General features: G+C 36.8%; 1 protein-coding gene across 1 annotated transcript in view; it reads right to left on the minus strand.

Annotated features, from left to right (window-relative positions):
• Positions 1-16,934, minus strand: part of LOC752125 (adhesion G protein-coupled receptor L2) — a 39,305-nt gene that overhangs the window by 16,996 nt on the left and 5,375 nt on the right. Inside the window, exons 2-6 of the mRNA XM_030981849.1 lie at positions 5,598-5,634; positions 4,352-4,615; positions 3,386-3,574; positions 1,671-1,781; positions 825-1,033 (exon numbers count right to left, since the gene is read on the minus strand). Of these exons, the coding sequence (XP_030837709.1) occupies positions 825-1,033; positions 1,671-1,781; positions 3,386-3,574; positions 4,352-4,615; positions 5,598-5,634 (810 nt within the window). The remainder of the gene's footprint in view (positions 1-824; positions 1,034-1,670; positions 1,782-3,385; positions 3,575-4,351; positions 4,616-5,597; positions 5,635-16,934) is intronic.

Below are 16,934 nucleotides of genomic sequence, written 5' to 3' on the forward strand. Positions count from 1 at the left end.
ATTGCCAATAATCATGTTTCATAAATCTAATCATCGATATCAAGTGCCGAAATAGACCATTTTTTGAATGAAAACCAAATTTATAATGAAGTACCTCGTTGTTTTTTAATAGTCAGCATGCAAATTGCACATATTTGTGTTGCTAGGTGGAACGAGCCATGATGTTTGTCCTACCTAGCAGCAACTAACGTATGGAATTTAAATTATGTCTATCGAGATATTTATTCGAAACAGGTGAATGAAATAATTCGTATCGAGACGCTTCATAAAGGCATATGCATAAACTTTAATAGTTACATCACGAACATGGCCAATTCTAGAAGAAATGTGCTCTCAGCCTATACATTGCATTGATTTCGGTAGCTTTTAACCATTATTACAATTTGCTATTGATAGCAAGCTTAATAAAATAGGGTCCAGGTGTGATCCTGAGACTTGTCTTTTGATGGTGATGTATATTAAAATTCCTAAGTTAATTCTCTTTGATATGTACATGCATTTATATATCAACAGATCATCAACCAGCATTTGATCTAATAAGTATTTTTTGCTTTCGTTTTTTTTAAACATTCTAATAAATAGAAGGCTAAAATGAGTTAAAATTCCAAGCTGGAAAATATACCCAAGAAGAAGAAGAAAGCAAAGAACAGTTTAGGTGTGACGTTCACCCACATTTTATCAAATTAATTGGAATATAATGTCGATTTTACTTTGTATAAACAAATTACATACTACGAAATTATATTCCCCGAACGATGATACATGGACTAAAACAATTAACGATAAAAAATGCAAGACTCGACGAAATAAAACTTCTCTCTCACCGGTTCGTCGGACCCGAATGTCAGGAGTATTTCTTCGCCGTCTTTGAGAACGACCTGCACTCCGTTCTCGTCGACGAGGACGATGTCGAGGACAATGGAATTGATGACGAGCTTTGTATCGGAACTAGCATCGACGCCTTCAACAGCGTTGTCCGTCTCCGCGGCAGGGTCACTCGTGGAGGGATCGTAGATAGTCGTGAGGGCGGTCACTGTAACATTAATGACACAGTATGGAATATGTATGTAAACATAATAATTTGCAAAACTTATAAATATTTTAATACCATGTTTCTAAGCGCGAAAGAGAGAGGGGGAGAGAGAGGGGGAGAGAGAGGGGGAGAGCGAGAGAGAGAGAGAGAGAGAGAGAAAGAGAGAGAAAGAGAGCAGGGTGGAGAGAGAGGGGATAGATAAATAGAGAGACAGACGGATATAGAATTTAGAAGTATCACTCGATGATGGATCGAGGTCTGTCACTGTAAATTCAACTGAAATCTGAGCATGTTAACAAAAGTCACTGTTAAAGTATCAAATACAATTCACAAAAATAAACGAGTTCCTATATCTAACTCACGATTAGTTTAAATCATCGTCTCTCTAGTTCAAACAAATGTTACTCATGTGAACAATAATTATAATGGACTTGATTTAAATGTGAAGATTGTTTACAAATATTCTCTTCTGAATCATGTAATCATAAAAATGTACTAATATTTAAAAATGTATTTGATTTCTTTTACGTGAGAAACTTATTTGATATTTTGAATGAAACGTTAAACTTTACTTGCGATTTGTTTAAGAGGGGAAAGAATAAAAAAAAGTTATAAAATACAAACCAAACATTCTTACCTCCGTATCCAAAGGATTTAGCGAAGGCAACGGTCACTGTCTTCTCGCCTGATACGGACTTGATCTCAAGGGAAACGGGTTTATCGGCCTCAAAAGTCTCGACATTTGTGCCTAAACAATTATACAATTATGATTGATTGATTGATTGTACCATTTTTATTTCAAATTCAGTAAAAACAAAAACAGGTTATAAACATTTGCAATATACATATAAAAATCAACTTATTTATGCGAAACAAAGTAATAACATTCAAATACAAATTATTGGAAAATGAAATAGGGTTTATCAGTAAAAGCCTATGTGGCTTGACAAGTTGATAAACCCATTACACAGAATGGAAAACATTATATAAATTTCAGGTAGCTGACGGTTACAAACTAAATTGCATTAAACTTAAACATACTGGAACAGTTAATGGCGCTTGTGCTTATTTTTAAAGGAATTTCCAAATTGAGTATTGATGATAGTAATAATGAAATTGATTATGACAACAGTAGTAGTAGTAATGATGATAATAATGATGATAATAATAATAATGATAATTACATTAATAATATCGATTATCTATATGTGGCATGATCAACGAATTCTTAAGCCCAGCCCGTCGACTGATCTCTTTTTCGTGGTGATCAGTGGCCGAGGCTAATTTTTTAGTTTCGCCCTGTGTTCAAATGCGGGGTTTACGCCTTACCTTTGGCTTGCGGTAAATAAGAGGATATCGCATTTGAGGGGATAATGTTAGTGTAAAATGGGTCAGATTCTAGACTTTATTGTTTAATGGCATCAAATAAAATGAGCTATATATTACAGGTAATTATTTGACTGATTGAACCTGTTATAATACCTTCGAAAGTCAGAACCATGACCAAAACTTAATTGTCTTTCTATCATCAGTGAACATTGAGGGCCATTTGGAAACTGCGCGAACATCGAACAGGTATCGATTCTGCACTATTCCTATATCAAATTCCTTTACCAATTTTGGCTGACCGAATATTGTAAGGAAAGGGCACCTTTTGAGGATGTACGTCAAAAATCACACCAGGGACCCATTTCACAAACTCTTTTTCAATGACAAATGACAAAAATCAGTGACAAATCTGCTGTTAACCAATGAGAAGCAAGGATTTCAGTAGCTTACAACAAAAATTGTCATTTGTCACTGATGACAAGTTTTGTAAAATAGGGCCAAGATCTCCTTGGCTCGCTTGGCCGGGGGGAGTGATAGGAGCATTTTCTCCCTAGAAACATATTTTTCTTCATCGAGTGAGAAAATGTTCGGCCTCTAAACCCCTACATCCCCTTGCTTATTTAAAGATCATTTTGTATACAATGGCACATGATAATAACAATATTCGACAAGAATTTTCACATTTTGTGAAAGTAGCAAATGGACAAACACTGTTAAGAACCAGACCAAAATTATATTATATGATTTTATACAGGTCTGGAGCAAATGTACTCCACTGCCTGGACTGTTTCTGTTTAGCGCGCCCAATTAGCTGAGAATAACACACACCCTCAACGCTAGACAGGAGACATTCCTCGCCTTTTATTCTCACCCTCGCAAACACGTGTGTATTTTAGGGAATCGCGCGATCTTTGGGGGATGCTTGTAAGGGAGGAGAACAGAGATGATTGAAGAATAACAAAATATTTATAAAAAAAACAGAAACAAATCTGGTCTTGAGCAAATGCCGATTGAGCAACTTACCGGGACATGTCTGATCCACCAATATATCACAACTTTGAGATTCGATCACGTCGTTACCGCTCTCGACGTAGTCACACTGAGAATTGACTTCGATGGCGTCAGAGGTCAAAGAGCTCTGAACACGTTTCACCTCGATGTTCGTGTTGCCATCGGGTACCTGCATCATGAAGACGGTCGAGATGTACTGGGCTGTGGGGTGAGCGAAAAATTAAGAACAACACGATTACAAAAACTCAGTGCAAATCTAGCAAACGAGCGACCGAATTTAGAGGCGGAGAAAGCAACCTAAGAGTTAAAGGAAAAATAAATTACCCTAACATGCCTAAAAGAAAGTGGAAAAGAAAGAAGAAAAAACGTAGGAGCAGACTGATGAAAATTTGAACAAAATCGGACCGAAAAGAGATCATAAGGTTATGCGATTTTTAAAAAGTTAGTAATCACTATATTTATAGAAATTTCAAATTGGCTAAATTGGCAGTGTCACAATGTCTGTATAGGCCTCTGTACTGCCCCCCCCCCCCCCCAGGGATACCAGGCGTGTTCCCAAAATGCCCGGTAAAGGGGTACTTTTCACGCACCAAAGTCCGGCTCGTAGTACACAAAAATCCGGCCCGTATTGACTTTACACACCGGTGTAATCAAAAGGAGGGAACATGCATATGTGTACCCAAAATAACACTGAGTGTGTGGGGGGGGGGGGCTGTACTGTTATGACGACGATGATGATGATGACGATGACGATGATGGCTAGTTGTATAGCGCCGATGTCCGCCTCCGGTGTGCGCTCATGGCGCTTGCTTTACAATGCTCCATACATTCAACATCAAGATTGATTTTCCATTAGTCATCATCATCATCATCTTCATTATCATCAAAAATGATTTTTTTTTTTTTTTTTTTTTTTTTTTTTTTTTTTTTTTTTTTAAATAAATTATCCAGACACTTTATGAAGGATTTGATGTTTACCATTCCCACAGGGGTTATGCGGAATGATGACGTAATAACACATTCCAGGACAGAGACTGGGTTCGAGCTCCGTCAGAACATTCTCAATGATGTCACACTCAGGCACCTCCGTTCCACCGCAGACCTCTCCGACACGACAAGATGCGTAGACGTGAGTCGAAGGCGTTCGGTTGTTTGTGGCCATCTCGAAGGCGTCGTAGGTGATCTGTGGTTCGGTCACAATGAAGTCGGCGCACTCCAGCAAGAGGTTGCTGCACGAACTCGCTGTAGAGGGGAACATGTGAAGGACATGACACTATGAATATGACGGACAAAGAAAGAGGACAAAATATACAGTTCCTCAAGTAGACAAAGGAACAACCCTTCACTGCTATTATGTAAAAATGTGTAGAACAGGTGTCACATGCATATTCACCTGTTCTACTCATTTTTACATAATAGCAGCGAAGGGATGTTCCTTTGTCTACCACAGCAATTGTTGAGGGTAGAATGAGGAACTGTATATTTTGTCGTCTTTCTTTGTCCGTCATGTTCATAGTGTGATACTGATCATAGCGTGCTTACAATAATGGTTGTGATAATAATAGAATTAACAATGATAATAATTATGACATTGATAATAATAGTTATAATAAGGATAATAATAAGAAGAATAACAATAATCATAATCATAATCATAACTATAATGATAATGATTATATTTCATTTCCTGTAAGTAAACAATTTTGTATTACAAATTATTAAACAAAACAATGTTAAAGATATTTCAATGTAATTTTCTTCTATATCATTGTTTATTATTGTGATTATCTTGTTATTGTTTATATTATTTGGAGAATGAAATAAACTCGCTCTTCATAGGGCGACTACTGTTTACTATACTAATTATAATAAAAACAGTTATCATGATCAAAATGATAAAAATAATAATGATGACGATAATAACAATGATGATATTGATAATTATGATGATAATGATATTCACGTAAGGCGTGTCACCTATATAATCTCTGTTTTCACATATAATTAGAAAAGAAAATTCATGTATATTAAGAAGAAATATATTAGTCTGAATAATCGTTTACGGTAATATGATTTAAAAAATTCCTTCTTGTTTTATCCATCCTCATAATTTTTTCATAGCATTTATACGTCATTGTTTACATGGTAACATGGTGGTGTTTTTATATTTCAAAATAAATTCAAATCAAATCAAATCAAATTAATATATAAATGAGTTACTCACTGTCGTTAGGGAATGTGACGCACGTGTTAGCCGAAACCTGCATTAATGCAAAGAAGAAAAAAACATCAATTTAATCGATTAGGTTATTTTGATACCAGCAATTCTACGGCAATTTCAATAGCTTTGTTCATTACCTATTGAAATGTGCGGACATAACAATGTTGATTTTTCGAAAATAGTGACGATCGCGTCTTAAAGTTCTTTTCCTTTGTGCTATTTCTCTATATTTCTCTCTCTCTCTCTCTCTCTCTCTCTCTCTCTCTCTCTCTATTTTCCCTCGCTTGCTTCTTCTCTGTCTTCCCTTCTCTCTTTCTCTCTCGTTTCCTGTTTTCCTGCTTCATGTTCTCCTTTATTCTGTTACATATATGTTTTGTCAACTGGGCAATAGTTCTTAATTCCTGTTGTTTGTTTATGTTTTTTTAAATTTGCGTTCTTGTTTTGTTGTTGTTGTTGTTTTTTGTCTTTTTGTAAGCATTCTGTGTATGTTTGTTTGTAAGCCGAGCTTTTCCGTCGCAAATTGCATTACATTTTATAATCTACAAACTGTCTGTACTCTAGACACTTTACCAAAAAATAAAATATTGTAATTTTTTTACCAAAACCTGATTCAAATAATTTTGCATTTGCTTAAAGTGGCGTTAAAAATAGCGCCTCCACATGTACTATAATACTATTACAGCACTGTGAGTGCCGCTGCTGCTAATCCTCCATTTTTTATTTACTTTTTTTTAAACCACTTCCATGACTAACATCAATATCTACCTAAGATGGTACCATTGATAAAGTAAGCATAAAAACAAAGGAAAACCTGCATATAGAGAACGCTCAGAAGAGAGAGAGAGCAAAGGCGATCTTCATGAACAGGTGTTCTTTCTACACAGTGTACGGGCCCATTAACCATGTTAACACAAATTTGTATGTGAAACACTACGAGAAACAGAAAAAACAGGTGGTTTCGTGTAAACAGGTGATTAGCTACGCAGGTGTACGGTGTTGTCTGTCTTTCTCTCTCCCTCTCTCTCCCTCTCTCGCTAGACAATTCCTGCAGTACTTTTGTGTCGTGTGCAAACTTGCAAATCTTGCCCTTTTCTTTTTTTTCTCCCCCCCCCCCCCCCCCCTCTCTCTCTCTCTCTCTCTCTCTCTCTTTCTCTCTCTCTCTCTCTCTCTCTTTCTCTCTCTCTCTTTCTCCCTCTCTCTCTCTCTCTCTCTCTCTCTCTTTCTCTGTAACACACTTGTTCTCTCTCGCTGTATCAATTAACAAACTGTTTTATCCATGTACCTCTGACAGGGGCGATGATGCTTCGCGATAAAATGGCTGCGTCGGGATAATAAAATGAGCGTTTCGCTTCATTAGGTACCGAGTTGGTTTAGAATTATGGTCGGGGGAGGGGGAACTGCCTACCCACCCCCTCCACCCTCTTAAAACATGCCCCTGACCTATGATGTCAGTCAGATCGGAATGCAACTATGTTCTTGTAATCAGAATAATTTTTTTTTCTTCAACTTTTAGAACGTATACGTCAAAGAAAAACATTGTGATGATAATGATGATGATTCTAATGATGATGATAATAATAATGATTATGATGTTAATGATGATGAAAATGATAACAATGATAATGATGATAATGATAATAATGATAATAATAATAATGATAATAATAATGATTATGATAAGAACAATAATAATAGTCATGATGATAATAGTAATAAATGATAATGAAAATAAGAGCAGGAAAAAGAAAAGTACGAGAATCTTTTAAAATAATAATAATGATTATGATAATAACAATAATGATAGTCATGAATATGATAATAACAATAATAATAGTCATGATAATAATAGTAATAAGTGATAATAAAAATAAGAGCAGGAAAAGGAAAAGGACGAAGAACAAAAAAAGGAGAAGGAGAAGAGGAAAGATGAAAATGAAAGAAGAAGAAAAAGAGAAAAGGTAAAAGAAGAAGAAGAAGGGGACGAAGGAGAATGAGATGACTTCATTTCATTTTAATGATAATGGAATCGTAAAATAAATTTGCACACAGACGACAGTGTTGCTTTCAGCCTTATGAAATTTCGAAACACTCTGATGATATGTCGCTTTACTTTGATCATGAAAATATCGCCAGCCATCATGAGTTACCATGGCAACGTCACGCCAAAAAGCAAGCTGTACAGCCGTATAGGTTGGTTGCTATATAGTTTGGCACAACGCTTGCATTAATCATACGCGTATAACGATGGTTACAAGCGTTGAAGAAAAGCAATGGTATACCCTTCATGTATATACACTTAACAACTGAATTATTCATATCCCTTGTAAATTTGATAGTTTGTTGTGTTTTTCGTAGCTCAAGAATTAAAGTCGGACTGATTGTACTGGGGCTTAGTTGAATATTTTGTATGTGTAAGCCTTCATTATATGTCACATTATCAAGAAACGTAAATAGGGACAAATTATTTTGTTAAGAATAATTTAGTTGTTAAATTACAGTGCATTTATAGGTATATAACAGTCTACTGGTTTTGTGCTTGATACCCGTAGCTCTTTCTCCCAGTGCTTCCTCCCTCCACCCTCCACCCCCTCTTTCTCTCCCCTCCCCTTCCCTCTCCCCCTTTCTCTCTCTAGCTCGTGTCTCTGTCTCTCTCCACTCACCCTTCCTATGTTTCTCTTTGCTACTCACAGTCTCATTTTCCCCATACTCTCTCTCTCTCTCTCTCTCTCTTTCTCCCTCCCCCCCTCTCTCTCTCTCTCTATCTCGCCTTTTTTCACCTTATCTTATATTGTAAAATCAAAAAACACCACCCCCTGCTCATGCTAATCCTGTAGTCTGGTATGAATAGCATCCATATCCAAGTTAGATGTGAAGCTATTCCATTGTCAAAATTTGGACGAAAATCTTATATAGTCCAACAAATACAACAAAATCAACTACAACAGAGTCGAAAAGATCTTTTAAAGCCCCTCTGCACTAGTTTGGCCAGGAAGGATTAGACCTCCCTGCCTGGTCACTGACAGGTGGTTATCTCATCAAATCAGCTCTCAATTATCAGAAGAAAAAGGGGACCATGGGGGACCAATGGTCACCGAGTAGGCATTGTTTGCTATATAGAGGGCGCAAGTAGTTATAAGTAGTGCAGTAGGACTTTAAACGAACTTCATTTGAGATATTGATATTCAAATAATAAGTATACACAGGTTGCACATTCACCAAAGGGCGGGGTGGTGCTTCTGAGGGATCATTGAAAAATCGGGCGCGGTGTTAAGCTTAGGGTAAACATTAATCCTAGGCACAATTGATTAGACGCTACATGATCATGTATGTGTATTGCCATTAGCTACGTATTTGGTTACAAATAAACAACAAACAATTAAAAAATACGTAGCAGTTGGATTTTATCTTTTGACGTATTATTTATAGCTGTCAAGTCCAAATTGTACATGAGCATAAAATCGAAAAAATCGCTAGACAATTCCTGAGGTACTATTGTGTCGTGTACAAACTTGCAAATCTTGCCCTTTTCTTAAATTTTGTTCCAACTGTTTCAAATGATTACATTGTTTAATTTGAAAGAGTGGAAAATACAACTGATTATTGAAAGCATCGAAAAATGGGCGTACACAAAGTTGTATATAGGGTAACGAATGTAGAACTCTTAACACACGGCAGTATATTGTCAGCACAGTAGGCCTATTAATCCCATAATAATAATTGTTTTCTACACATTGAAGACTCACTAGCAGACTTTGACATTATAACCGCACTTACACTGCCACGTGGCATTGTGGCGCGCGCCTGTAATCCAGCTAACAATGGAAGTTAGAAACTGATTCAGCCGAGGACGCAGGTTCGAAACTGTGTCACGTCTTTCGAATGTTCGGTCCACAGACGTAAATAATCATATCTGATTGATACAGGTCTGTAAAGACCCAATTACACGCAGTTTAGGAAATTCAAAGTTTCAAATATCCATTTACTGGATAATGCAACCGAAGTATGAACAACTTACGAGAAGTTATATAATGGAAAAGCTGATCATAGGGTGCAGAGGTATTGGTGTGTAACATGAGGTTTTAGATTCATCAAAATAGGGAATTTAAGATTCTGCACGACGAGAACGCGGACTGCCATTTTAAGGCAACGTGACGTCACTGCCAGTGCCTTAAAGGACGTCACATTGCCTTAAAAGGACAATCCACGTTCTCGTCGTGCAGAATCTAAAAGTCCCTAATGAAAAGAGGTTGACTCAATATTACTGAAAGTCGCATGCGCCGCACGCAGAAACTGGTAAATGGGACTACACGTACACGTGGCTTGTCAGTGTGGTACAAAATACATTTTTTATAAAAAGGGAATCGAAGAGCACGCCAATTTGCAACGCATTTCTGATGACATTCTCCCAAACTGACATACAATGAATGAGAAAGCTCAAATTTTTCATTTCATTTCATTTTTTCTCCACGTCAAGAGGAACCGGGAGGACACTAATGGCTTGTTAAAAACATTTATCCTCAAACAATATACAAAATAACAATATCTTTGGTAAATAATTTACATAAAAATCAAGATCACAAAAAAGGAAAGATAACAAAATGGAGTAAAGAAGGAGGAAACATTGCATGAACATTGACATTATAAGTTTTTCGATTTTTTTTTTTTTTAAAGAAGAATTTGCCAATATAGTCGTTTAAATTGGTTAATTGTCTTACTATTCCTAATTGATGTAGGAAGGTTATTCCATAAAACTGAGTCGTTATTGACCTTTTATCAGAACTCAACGTTCTCTTTTTAACCTTTGATATTAAACTCATATTTCATTCTCTTTGTCGTTTGATATTGAAAATCGACAGTTTGGCAATGTTTTCAAACCTCCTCTGTGCTATGGACCGTAATGAGAATTTTTAGCATAATCGCCGGAGCCTCCCCTGATTATCATAACTATGGCCATTATCTTGATTAATTGGTTTTTATCACGTTCATAGTAATAGCGAAAAACCTACTCCTATATGGAAATTGCACCGCATCGAAAAAGCCTTTAAAGGGGAAGGGCGAGTTCTGGGCCCCGTTTCACAAAACTTGACATCAGTGACAAGTGACAGCTTTTGTTATAAGCTGCTGAAATCCTTGCTTCTGATTGGCTATGAGCAGATTTGTCACTGATATTTGTCATTTTTCATTGGAAAAAGGCTTTGTGAAACACTCTCCTGGTATAAAGGTGAAACATAATTTCTGAGCTTTCTCATTCTGTGTACAGTTAGCAACTAAATTAGTCATACCCCTTGTAAATTTGATGTTTATTTTTGTTTTGTTTTCTTCATAACTCAAGAATCAAAGGTAGATTGGTTGAACTAGGGCCTTTGTCTGATACTTGAAGATGTAGGATTTACTATGTAGAGGTGTTGTGGTCTAGTGGATAAGTCACCCGACTGCAGATCACAAGGTACGGGGTTCAAGTCCCGCCGCGGCACTAATGTCCTTTGGCAAGACGTCAATCGACGTTATGCCACTCTCCACCAGTCGAACATGGATACCTGATATGCTTGAGCGCTAGCTACTTTGGCAGCTCGGCTATAACCAGGGTAATATGTGTAAAGCGTCATTATTATGTAACATTCTCAAGAAACTTAAATGGGGACAAATCAATTTTTCACAAACTTAAATAAGTTATAGAAGGGTACGACTAATTTAGTTGTTAACTGCATGCCATTTTTAAAGAATATCGTAGTAAAAATGATTCCTCTTCAAATGTGTTCAAAATATGACGTTAGCTTAATAGCTGAATATTATTTTAGTCAAACGTGCGTCCAACAATATGTGCTTAGTCCCATCGGAGGGTTAGTGTGGGGTACGCGGTACCTTTTATTCTACATCTTAATATTTCTTTATGATTAAATATTTGATTTAACTTTGTTTTCTCGATGTATGACTCAATTTTCTTTCCTGAAGTAATATCAATTGAATAACTGTAGTATGTGGTTTGGAATGTTTGTCATGTATATTTCCATGTGTTATGAATATGTTTTGATGCCGTATTATAGATTTTTGTTTAATGTCGCAAAAAAAATTCATTTTGCAGGGCATGTGATTTTCAGCAAAGTTAAGTCGTTATTATTCTTATCCCTCTAAGACGTCATACTATACATTATATATTATGTAGGACATACTATTATAAGATGATAAATAGGATCCTAATCAAATGATTCGTTTAGAGCGTACACGTGACCAGGCATTTATTTTACCTAACACGACATTTTTCTAATGACCGGTCATTAGTAAAACATGTATAAAACATCGTTTTATAAAAGAAATAAAAAATCATCTTACAAAACAAATAAAACACATCATTTTGTTCGGGAATTAGTAAAATTACACACACTCAGTACCTTCGAAACGGTCCAACACCCTCGGTTATCTCCTCGGGCGTGTTAGAATGTTTAAAAGGTACCTCGTGTGGGTGATTGTTACTAATGCCCTCACTGATGTGTATTATTTGTATACTAATCAACCTTTCCCTATTGCTTCTAGCCCATTTTCACAACGAAATTGCATGGCAAGTAATCCACTGTGTTACCAATGATGCTGCTACAAGGACGAATCTACAGTAATTGTCGTCTTGCGCAAAGGATAATTTATAATTAGCTTATTTTTTCTTCTTCGAACTTGCGTATATTTGGCGATGGGCATGGCACAGAGATTAATTCCATCATCATTCACTCTCATCATCATCATCATCATCATCACCACCACCACCACCACCACCCAATAATCATCATCTTCGTACTAATCATCGGCTCGTGTGTCAATCAAGTACTCAGATGAGATCGCGGTGGTTGGATTTGTTTTCTTTCTCGTTGTTTTCACCATGAAACCCGCATTGACCACTCTTTGACAACGTCATCGAAAACAAAATATATGGTAATCTAGCTAAACCAAGGCATCAGAGATTCGAAACTATATCGTCGTCCCATGTTTCAAGTTGGATCTTGGAGTATCCAGCATTTGATCGATCCTTGGCAAAGTCGCATGAAAATGTGCTTTTCTATTCATTTATTTCTTTTTAAAATTCCTTTTTTAGAGCTTATGCTCCCCATACAATTTTGAAATATTCAAGCTGTATTCCCTAAGTAGGAGGCGTTTAAAACAATTATTTTACACCGATGGGGTGATGCCTTTTAAAGAAGAAAAAACCCAGAAGTGTGTAAAGTACTAATAGAAATTCTACATAGAAATTGAAATGCTAACCAGTATCTATTTGTTCATTTGAAATGCAAACCGAATCTTGACTCTGTCTCTCCCGATTGATCGAAAAGTAATTTCATAATGTAATCAATTTTAATGGACGAATCTTTGTTAAGTGCTTCGTTACAAATCATTTCATCCACCTGAATAGTGTCAATTGTCAGAGCGAAGGACATACATTCTGTGTTGTTAGGTAGGATGAGCCATGTTTGACATTCTGACTATTGAAATACAATTATTCGTAAATGGAATGATATGTAACAAGACACTGCACAAAGGTTTATGCATTAATTTTTATCACATTACGAAAAAGGTCTATTGAATCGTAGAGGTATCGTGGTTTAGTGGATATGTCACTGGACTGTGGATAATTGTGGTTGGCGGTTCGACTCCCGTCCTGGCACTAATGTCCTTTGGCAAGATATGAGTCTACACTTTCCACACTCGACTCATGTGAGGTAAACTGGGACCTGGCAGGAATTAATTCCTTAACATGCTCAAGCGCCATAATTGCAGCCATTTTAAAGCCAGGAGTATCACGTCTGACAACATGAGCGCTATACGAGAACCCACAATTGTTACTATTATAATCATTATTATCTACATGTATCTATCTTTCCTTTTTTTAAATAAAAAAAATGAATCCTTTTCAGTTTTTTTACACTCAGTTGCCTCTTAAATTTGATCTTCATTAAGTTAAACTTCCTATAAGCGACGTTTTGATCCAATGTTAGAAATGACCTTTAAATGGGGCCATGGATGAATTTGATCAGCGAAAATACGAAAGGTGTGCACCACTTTTTAATCAAGAAATTGCAAAACGAAAGTAGCGAAATGGGTCAACACAATATTACACACACACAGCCTGAATAAAGGGCCTTGAGGAAAGAAACAATAACGACTGTCCTTTCGTTGATTGCAATGCTTTTAACGTATATCCACTTGGTACACGTTGTAGAACGGTTGGCATGGAAACGGTATAGACAAAATCTAAATGAAAATATGCTGAGCGCAGAAATGGCGGGAAAGGGTATCGTCTGCGAGTGATTGCTTAGATGCTCGTTTTTTGTTGTGCATTGTTTACATGGTTTGTTTAAATTCAGTCGTTTGGTTGCGTTAGTACTTTAAAGATTGCAATCATGTATGTGCTGAGGTTTCTAATGTTTGAAATGCAAGTACATTAAGGTTTGAAGGATTTTAAGGTTCGCGATTATTAAGATGTCCCTCCTAAAGATGTGAATATTCTGAGATAGAAATGTAACGACAGGGAAGACACCCAATTAGTGTACCCTTTTAATAGGTTTAATTGCACTCCTGTTAAAAATATGACATACTTCTAGGAGTGAGGTACAAGAGGTTCAACAGCTGTACCCTATCGGGAAGGGAGGTACAAAAACTGCACTCTATAGGGAAGAGAGGTACAAAACTGTATCCTTTCGGAAATAGAATTAAAAGAATGTACCCTATCGGGAAGAGTGTTACAACACTTTACCCTATCGCGAAAAGAGGTACAAAAACTGCATTCTATCGGAAAGAAAGGTACACAAAACTGTACTCTTTCGGGAAGAGAGTTTCAAAAATGTACTCTATCGGGAAGAGAGGTACAAAACCTTACCCTATCGGGAAGAGAGGTACAAAACTTTACCCTATCGGGAAGAGAGGTACAAAACTGTAACTTATAGGAAAGAGAGGTACTCAAACTGTACCCTATCGAGTAGAGAGGTACAAAACTTTACCCTATCGAGTAGAGAGGTACATAAACTGTATCCTTTCGGGAAGAGAGTTTTAAAAATGTACCCTATCGGGAAGAGAGTTACAAAACCTTACCCTATCGGGAAGAGAGGTACAAAACTTTACCCTATCGCGAAGAGAGGTAAAAAAAACTGTACTCTATCGGGAAGAGAGGTACAAAATCTGTATCCATTCGGAAAGAGAGTATTAAAAATGTACCCTATCGGGAAGAGAGTTACAAAACCTTACCCTATCGGGAAGAGAGGTACAAAACTTTACCCTATCGGGAAGAGTGGTACAAAACTTTACCCTATCGCGAAGAGAGGTAAAAAAAAAACTGTACTCTATCGGGAAGAGAGGCACAAAAACTGTACTCTATCGGGGAGAGAGGTACAAAATCTGTATTCTTTCGGGAAGAGAGTTTTAAAAATGTACCCTATCGGGAAGAGAGGCACAAAATCTTACCCTATCGGGAAGAGAGGTACAAGACTTTACCCTATCGGGAAGAGAGGTACAAAACTTTACCCTATCGGGAAGAGAGGTACAAAACTTTACCCTATCGGGAATAGAGGTACACAACTGTAATATATAGAAAAGAGAGGTACAAACATGTACCCTATCGGGAGGAGAGGTACAAAACTGTTCCCTATTGGGAAGAGAGGTACAAAACTTTACCCTATCTGGAAGAGAGGTACAAAATGTACCCTATCGGAAAGAGAGGTATAAAACTTAACCCTATCGGGAAGAGAGGTACACAACTGTAATATATAGAAAAGAGAGGTACAAAAATGTACCCTATCGGGAGGAGAGTTACAAAACTTTACCCTATCGGGAAGAGAGGTACAAAACTTTACCCTATCTGGAAGAGAGGTACAAAATGTACCCTATCGGAAAGAGAGGTACAAAACTTAACCCTATCGGGAAGAGAGCTACACAACTGTAATATGTAGAAAAGAGAGGTACATAAATGTACCCTATCGGGAGGAGAGTTACAAAACTGTACTCGATCGGGAGGTACAATAACGCCCCCTTTTAAAAGGTGGTGTCAGGGGGATATGCATGTAACATAGGGTGAAAAATTGAAATGGTACAAATCATGTCAAAGCTGATATTGTTAAATTTTAACTGACACTAACTTGCACTTAAGCGTGCCAGTACTTTTTCATCAAAGTAAAATCATGGTGTCTTTTCCCCTAAATTAATTAATATGTAAGAGCAACATAGCTTTGGGAAAAAAAAGGAAAACATCTGAAAATAAAAACATGCCAATATATTTCGTGTTATAGTGATGTTCCTAGTTAAAATACATGTAGTAACATCTGCGTGTCGTATTTCTTTCTCAATTCCCCCATAAATACTATTATTGTAATAGACGGTAATGATTAAAATATAAAAATTGTTCTATGGGTTCTTGTGTCGCGCTCATGATTGTCTCTCAGACTTAACACTTCTGGCGCTCCAATCGTTACCCTGGCTTTAGCATGGCTGCCATCACGGCTCTCTAGCATTTAAAGAAATTAATATTCCTGTCAGGTTTTCATTTACTTCACCTGGGTCGAGTGTGTCAAATTAATGTAGGCTAATGTCTTGCCAAATGACACTAGTACCATGACAGGAGCTCGAACCCTGTACCTTGTCATCCGTAGCCCGCTGATTGTTAAGACGATTAAGAATTTCTTCTCATTTCCTTTCAGTTGTCTCCCTTTTCATCCTTTCTATTCTTCACAATTACACTACTTTTTTTTCGTCAGCTTTCTCACATGATATTTACCTCTGTACCTATTTCATTTACCCATTAGTCATGATATTTCTCCATTTGATAGCGAGTCACCGAAAAATCTCTCGTGGAGATAAAATGGAGGAACTACAATTGGTCATAGTTTCCTTTTCATTTCAATGTCCATCAAAATTGATTGAAAAGCTTTTTGCAACCGAACTTTGATTTCTGTCAATTCGATATCGAACGCCATTTGCGGCAGAGCTTAAGGCGTACAATCACTCCTCTCCCGAGAAAGAAATAGCAATGTAGATTTACCAACTAAACAATACGTAACAATGGTTGTGTAGTCGATATCCATTGAATGGGGATATCGATTTTTGCGGATGAATAATGACGAGAATCGTCTGCATATATAAAAGACATTTTGCGAACAGCCATGTTTCGAGGAGTGCTTGTTCATCTAACGAAGATGTAAAGTCAGTTTAGGGGAATGATAAATTCCAAGTTGTTATTTACGTATTACGAAAAATGTTACATAATTATGGATGAATTGGTATATATTATAAGCGTCCTTCAATATTCATGTGATCAGTGTGTGGGTCCTCGTATATATTTGTGTGTGTGTGTAGGCCTTTGTATCTTGT

The sequence above is a fragment of the Strongylocentrotus purpuratus genome, unplaced genomic scaffold (assembly GCF_000002235.5).
Source record: "Strongylocentrotus purpuratus isolate Spur 01 unplaced genomic scaffold, Spur_5.0 spur5_scaffold_12, whole genome shotgun sequence".
NCBI classification, from domain to species: domain Eukaryota; kingdom Metazoa; phylum Echinodermata; class Echinoidea; order Camarodonta; family Strongylocentrotidae; genus Strongylocentrotus; species Strongylocentrotus purpuratus.